This window comes from Parasteatoda tepidariorum, chromosome 7 (genome assembly GCF_043381705.1).
Source record: "Parasteatoda tepidariorum isolate YZ-2023 chromosome 7, CAS_Ptep_4.0, whole genome shotgun sequence".
NCBI classification, from domain to species: Eukaryota; Metazoa; Arthropoda; class Arachnida; order Araneae; family Theridiidae; genus Parasteatoda; species Parasteatoda tepidariorum.
In genome coordinates, this window is record NC_092210.1 from 41758435 (window position 1) to 41766260 (window position 7826).

General features: G+C 30.8%; 1 protein-coding gene across 1 annotated transcript in view; it reads right to left on the bottom strand.

The window, feature by feature from the left end:
• The window catches only part of LOC122268367 (fatty acid synthase), a 94456-nt gene extending 92509 nt beyond the window's left edge, over nucleotides 1-1947 (bottom strand). Inside the window, exon 1 of the mRNA XM_071183757.1 lies at nucleotides 1829-1947. Within this exon, the coding sequence (XP_071039858.1) occupies nucleotides 1829-1844 (16 nt within the window). The 5' untranslated portion in view covers nucleotides 1845-1947. The remainder of the gene's footprint in view (nucleotides 1-1828) is intronic.
• Nucleotides 1948-7826: the final 5879 nt, after the last annotated feature.

Below are 7826 nucleotides of genomic sequence, written 5' to 3' on the forward strand. Positions count from 1 at the left end.
GGGACCATATTTCCCAGATTGCGGCTGCCCCTTATATATTGAAGATTAAAAATCCAAATATGTAAAATATCTATATATGTTTATTCAGAGAAAGTACGTTTTTGTGTCCGATTTCGTAACTTAATTAATGGTTAGCACTCAACAATTCGCATATTTGAGGTCACCCCCAGGAATCATTAAGATTGACGCTTAGTACGTGAAAATCCGATGATTAGAACAAAAGTTATTCAGGTTGATATATATATTTTTTTTTTTGCCGACTGTACAGCTAATACTAAACTTTTAACCGCTCTCCTGACTAAACTATTTTGGTACCATACTTTTCAGATTGCAGCTACTTATCACATTTCAATGTTCAATAATCCGAATTCGTTGAGAAAATTGTTTATATGCACATAAAATGTACGCTTTTGTGTTTGAGTTTGTAGCTTAAAGTATCACTTACGTTAATTAATTAGCATTTTTGATGTCACCCCTTTGCACCGTTAAGATTCGCATTTATTTTGTGAAAAATCCAATAATTAGACAAAAGTTATTCAGGTCGATATTCTTCTTCGTTGCGCACTGTATAAATAGTAATGTTGGAAAAAAATTAAATTTAGTATGACTGTATAATAAAAAAATAAGAGTCGTAGAGCAAACTTGAGAGGAATTCCTGATGTTCTTCTATCATAAATAAAACTGAACCATAAACTCATTTCATACTGCAAATATTTGGAAATTGATATAAAAATGTCTTAAAACACTACATTCTTTAATAATTCATAATAATTCTTTAATAATTAATTTTAAAATAATTTTAAAGGAGTGCAATCGCAGCACAGTTGATAGAGATGAGCTCGAAAACTGAACCATAAACTCATTTCATACTGCAAATATTTGGAAATTGATATAAAAATGTCTTAAAACACCGCATTCTTTAATAATTTATAATAATTCATTAATAATTAATTTTAAAATAATTTTATAGGAGTGCAATCGCAGCGCAGTTGATAGAGATGAGCTCGAAAACTGAACCATGAACTCATTTGATAGTGCAAATATTTGGAAATTGATATAAAAATGTCTTAAAACACTGAATTCTTTAATGATTTATAATAATTCTTTAATAATTAAGTTTAAAATAATTTTATAGGAGTGCAATCGCAGCGCAGTTGAGAGAGTTGAGCTCGTGTCCGCGTTTGGAGGTTAGAACCCGACCTAGACGGAAGAATTTTAATCCGAGCCTAACCGAGCCCAATATACGAAGGATTACTTTATGATCGAGCCTGCCCGAGATATACTTCGGGTAAAGGCCAAATTTTGCAGTTTCAATATTAGGCACTTGTTGCCTAAACAAGGAAATTAGTAATTAAAATATTTTTATCGCACTTAATTAATAAATTTTATATTTTTTATACTTAATAACTGTAAAAAATGTTTGTTTAAAAACAGTAAAAAAATTATGAACATTTTAGCGTGAGTCCGAGCCCGCTTCGCTTAGCGTGAGTCGAGCCCGAGACCGCTCGAGCCTGAAAACTTTCAGAAACGGGCTCGGGCTGAGCTGATATCATCTCTAGCAGTTGATTCGAAAAGCGATCATATTCGCAGGATGAGAAAGCCAGTCTGACAGACTTCATTTCGGCCTTTCAGATTATTCCTTATGGACAATCCTGTAACCTTAGGAATTCCAAAGAATGAAAAACAAAGGAAAGAACTATATTCAGTAATTTTTAACCTGTAAAAGTATAATTATATAATATATAAAGCATATTAATTAAATCATTGAAATATTATTTTAAAATATCCGTCGTTAAAATTTTCAAAATGTAATGTAAACGGTGCTTACCTAAATTGCGGAACATATTGAAAATAATTCTAGCACATAGATGTGCTTCAAAGCCTAAAAATATTATATAAGCTACTCTTATATATGCTGTGCTTATATCATTTTTACGGATTTTTCCTCTTACGTGTATCCATTAGAGCATGTTATTGAATTTAGGGTTAATAAGATCTACTCATTAGATCACATTTAGCTGAAACCTTGAATAAAAAAAGTATATATGATGTTCTTTCTGAAACTGTTCAATTGTACCCATCCTCCCTAGTCAAAACAAAAAATAAGCGAGTGAAAAACACAAAATGTCGTGTGACATGTTCGCCTCAGAAAATCACAACTTCCGCTCCCCTTTTTTTTATTTAATTTAAAATTTTATTCTTGTATGGAGGATTTTCGGATTAAATTTGAATAAAAGATGGAACTTATATAACACAAAATTCAAAATTCGATGCCTTTTGAGGAATTTGAAACTTCCTGAAGAAATTTTTCTCAATATTTATTTCCTAATTTTATTTTAAATTTAAAATTTTTCCTTGTATGATTTGTTTCCTATCTTTTTCGTTTCCTTTCTACATTTTAAGCAAAAATTGAAAATAAAGAAATTTTAGTGTCATGCGTAAATGAGTACGGATTGCTCATACGCTTCTACACCTTTTTCCAACAAGAGTAAGTAGAGTGTCATGAAATTAAGTTTCTTTGCAACTACATGAATTTACTACTCGCAATTTACTACCTAAGCAAAAATTGAAAATAAAGAAATTTTAGTGTCATGCGTAAATTAGTACGGATTACTCATGCGTTCTACACCTTTTTCCAACAAAAATAAGTAGAGTTTCATGAAATTAAATTTTTTTTAAACTACATAAATTTACTACTCGGATTTGCTAGGACCCACCGAGTTCATGCGACATACGTGCTCTGTAAAATCTTTAGAATTGAAAGTCTTGTGATGCGTCGTAGTGAAAATTTAGTGAAAATTTCTTTCCCCTTCAAATCCTATATCTAAATTGAGGAAGTGGCCTCATGAATGAATGGTGCTGCTATCTATCTGTTGGATTCTGAACTAAGGAGTACTTTCACCCCTGTGATGCTCTCTTGCCAAGCGAAAAATGAACCTTCCTGACATAATTCACAAAAAGCCAGTGTCTGGCGAACTTTTTCTTATCCTAGTGTCATTAGAAACAAATATTTTGAGTAATTTTGGTTCGATACAGAAAATTTGAATGACAAAATCGTAACCGAGTGAGCTGGGCAAAACTGTGAATGTCGAAATAGTGACATACATTTGAGGTGAGACTCGTCTTGAGCTCGACGGCTAATCAGAAAAAAATACCCGATACTTATGATACTTAATTTTATAGGAGGAAAGACATTGGGGAATACCGGACAATACCAATTAACCTTTGAAAAGCATCATTGTAAGGAAACCGGCTAATTGCATGCATCGGAATGGTCCACGCCTGAATATGTACTTATTTTTAACAAGATGTTTTCCATCTTAATTAATTCTTATAAATTGCAAAAATATTATTTTTCCGGAATACAATAAATCAAGCCAAAAAATAAAAAATTTTATTTTTAAAACTTTATAGTGATGAAAGCCAACCGGCCTGTGTAGGGGGCAGGGAACTGTCCTTGCATCAGAAAGGTCCTGGGTTCGAATCCCGGGCAAGGCATGGATGTTTCTTTCTCTATGTGTGTGTTATATGTCCTTTCTCCTTTGTGTGTGAATGCGACCCGCCCTATAAACGGGTTGTGGTTGTGTGAATGGCGTGGCAGACGTCGAATTCCTGGCCATAGATGGCGCCGCTGAAAAACAGGAACAATCGCACCCCCACTGCTAAACGACAAAAAAAAATAGTGAGGAAAAGATGTCTACGTAAAAGGAAGAAAAATGATATTAAAAAAAACTTTAAAATAGGTTGATATTTTCCGGTATAGCATCGCACTCTCATAATTTATAAAAACTAACAAAATTGTACATTTTTTTCAAAAATTTTAATTCTTCTTAAAATTGGGTATAATTGATATATTATAGTTTATGATGCTTAATTAATGGTTCAAAAAAGTGCAAAATTTTAATATATCATTATTAATCCAATGCATACTAACTAGGTATATAGTTGAAAAATATGAATTATCTCAGTTTTTCGTTATTAACTGGGTGGTTCAAAGCCACCACATCAGATATCGTTTGGATTTGAGGGAGAGGTTGAGAAAGTAAATAATGCATTTAATTTTACATTCTTTTACTAGCGTTTTTATGGTCTAGAAAAAATACAAAGTATTGAAAGATATTTCATTACACTTTTGGTGATTGTAAATGTTCTCATTTTACATAAATTTTTAGGATTTCAGCTTATCAGTTGTACATATATCCTCTAGTTTGGAGATAATTTTTGGTATGTATTTTCTAGACTGAACCACTCTGGTTTATTCTTGTTGTATTAGTTAGTATTGTGGGGTAATTTAGAAATTTTTAATTCCTTTACCCCTATGGTCACGCACAACTGAATAATATTGCTTATTGACAATGACAATAAGCAATAACAACAGCAGTTTAATGAGTCAAAGAACATAAATGCGAAACAAGCTGCTAGATGCTACACAATCGGACTTCAAGAAATTTTTCTTAAGAGCAAACTTCTTCTTTCAAGGCACTACAGCCTGTTACATGCCAAGGCAGTCCCAAGTAACAGGAGCAAACTACCAAAGCACAAATGCTTCCTTCGATACTGTTTTCAAGAGAGGATTAAATAGAGAAAAATACGCCATCTTGAGTTTACAATCTACGGTCCTCTCCTATTCGACAATTTTAGTTCTTAGTTCTTTAATTTCTGATGAACTTCGCCGAATCGCTATGATAAAAAATTTGAAACAGCTAATTTATCTTTCTTCTTCAATCACGTGTTTCGGAATTCTCAATCATAAACAACAACTTTTTGAACGAAGTAAGTCACATTTTACAGAATAAAATTGCTGAAAGCCGAAGTTTTATAAATGTAAATATCATGGGTAGCACATAAAAAATAGGTAGTTTATCTAATTTCTTAGTGTCATTATTACACATTAAAAAGAAGGGATGCTTAATTTGTATAATTACAGTGATTTGTAATGAGGTTAATTACGGTACACAATTATTATAAAGTTATAATAATTAACCAAATGCTATTACAGAGTGAAATTTATACTCAAACGTGCTGTTCTTGACCTTGAATATGCAAGAAAGTTACTTTTTAAAATATATTTTTCCTTATTGTTTACCACATTAAAAGCAACTTCCGTTTCTTAAACATAGCAATTAATTGGGTTAGGTGTTAAAGCATTCAAGGATTTTCTCAGTAATTATATTACTCAGTAAAGTTTGACCTAGTGCAAGGAGAAAATTAAATATTTTACCCAACCGATTTCGGGTATACAAAAAAAAAATATGTTATCCGTACCGGTTCCAGGTATGCGGTAAAGGTTGAATTTATTATCCGATCGGGTATCATAATATTCATGAAAAACAATATTAAAATTTTACAATTTTCTTTCGAACAAATATTTTACAAAATGTCTTTCTAAGAAAACTTTTTGCTCGTCTATATAAATTAAAATATGTTTTTATTTTCAGATTTTTTTCTAAATCAAAATTTTGAAAAAAAAGTTTTTTGAAAGAAATGTGGAATGTCTGCTTGTACTTAAAATGGTTTATAAAAAACTTTGCTATGAAGTGCAAACATCTGTTAATAGTGAACTTCGTAATAAGTTTTTCAGTTGATTTATTTAAACTTTTAATAGCATTTATCTTCTTCAGTTAAACATAGGATTTTTTAAAAAAAAATTTTTTTTATCAAACTGATGGTATTTTAAATGAAATTTTTTAATTATCAGAGTACGATTTTCAATCATTCGATATGTATAAGCGTAATTCACGTGCAATTAGGTGTACCTTATTATAATCTCTTAAACTTCTCGATATTCCAGTAGAAATTTTACCTTATAATTACATGTCGAACAGAAGTTTCATATGGTGAATTCTGCTGTCCTTAATGTAAGGATTGTATCTTTGGTATCTAGGATTGTATCCAAAAATCTTTGAACTCATACAGGACAAAATGAAAGTAATTCCAGGGGGGTAAATTTCCTTCATGTAAAACTTTTTCTATGAAATTAACGTGTATTTGCGTTACAAGGAAAAAAAACCACGAAAGCATCCCGTGGGTTAGGCCGATGATTAGAGAACTTTAAACAAACTGGTTGGAAATTGAATTTATTAAGCTAAGGAGAAAGAAACACGCTTTCTAGTAAAAATTTAGTTTTAAAGTTACTGGTGGTATATCAACTTGTGCTGAGAATGCAACACAATTTTTTTCAAATGAGAGTTTCTTGTTGAGTTCTGTTAAAATAAAAAAGTTTTCTTTCAATAAAAACTACCTTCAAAATGTATATTTATAAATTTCTGTTAAAAAAAATTGACTTGGTTATACTAGGAAATTTATCTTCAGTGATGTCTAAATTAATTATAGCCATTAGAATAATTAATATTGTATCCCATGGCTAAGTTATTTAAAGCCTCGGTCCGGTCAATGCTTGAAAATTTTACCGTGGCCAAGGGGAGGGAAGTTGATTGTTTGTGTTTCAGATGGTTTTGATCCAGCAATTTTAATTTAATTGTAATTAAACATGCCTTCAAAATAAAATGCAATTGCATGCTCTGTATTGGTGCTGCATTGGGAGGCGTTTCTCAGCTCCCAGGAGGCAGAGGTTCTACCCATTCTTCGATGTATTCAGATTGCTGTATGTATTGCTGCAAGATAATACCTAAGCACATGTTTTTATGATTGTAAAAGCCTTCTACAATGCATAACAAGGTTTTTTCTTCCATGGCCTCTTGAACATTTGTTGAATTTCATTAGTCGACGATTTTTGGGGTACAAGTGAGACACAAAATAAGATTGAAATTTGGCGTCAAGTCTAAGCCATATGGGGTGCCATTCTCCAAGAATCTCTTACATTCAGAACCTATATGATTCAATGAATTCTCGTGTACGTAATTCATCTTATTACTTAGAATGGCATGCACAAAATTCCACCGTTGTTTTCGTTCTTTTGTCTTGAAAATTTGATTGTTCATTTGTACCACTAGCAGTTTCTGACAATTCCTTCATAGTGATGCAATTGAGATTGGTGGCGTCAGTAAACTCATAAGTGTCTTCTTTATACAATAAGGAATGGTAATTTTTTTTATGACACGTAGAACACAAATATTTCAATCTGGATTCGCTTAACAAATTATCTTTTTTAAGACATTTTAAGATTTTCGTTGGCGATATTAAATCTTTTGTTAAAGTTCATTTCAAGAAAGTATGGCGTAACTACCACTATAAATATTAAATACCAACTCACTAGTATATAAAACATGTTAACTTGATTATATTATGAGGTACCTTTTGATAAATGAAGGTTGACATAGTCAATTAATTAAATCCCCTCGAAAGAAACCACATTTATAAATTGGGGACTGTAATTTACAAACAAGTTTGTTATAACTTGAAATTATGAGTGAGATTTTTTTTTTTTTTTTTTTTTTTTTTTTTTTTTTGATTGAGTACAATTTGAGGAAATATCATTTGAATTTAGCCACAAAGTTTTTAAGCTTACAAATAGTTCAAAACTGAAACTTAACTCTTCTACGCAAAGAAACATCCGGAACTCTTTCATTATGCTTTTAAATTTTTTCTTTTTCAGGTTCTTTTGAATAACTTTCCTTGGAATTTTTATAAATTTCTTTGATTTTTAGAAATTGTGCTTTTTTTTAATTTCTCAGAAACTTTACAGTTTAAGGTGTCTTAACTGTATAATTCATTGGTCTTAACTTTTGGCGATCACAATTTTTCTCTAATTTAGTTTCATTAAATGTGGTTTAAAAAATTATTTTTAATTTTTATTTATAAATGCTTATATACATATATATATATAAGCTGTATATATATATATATAAGCTTATATATGTATATAA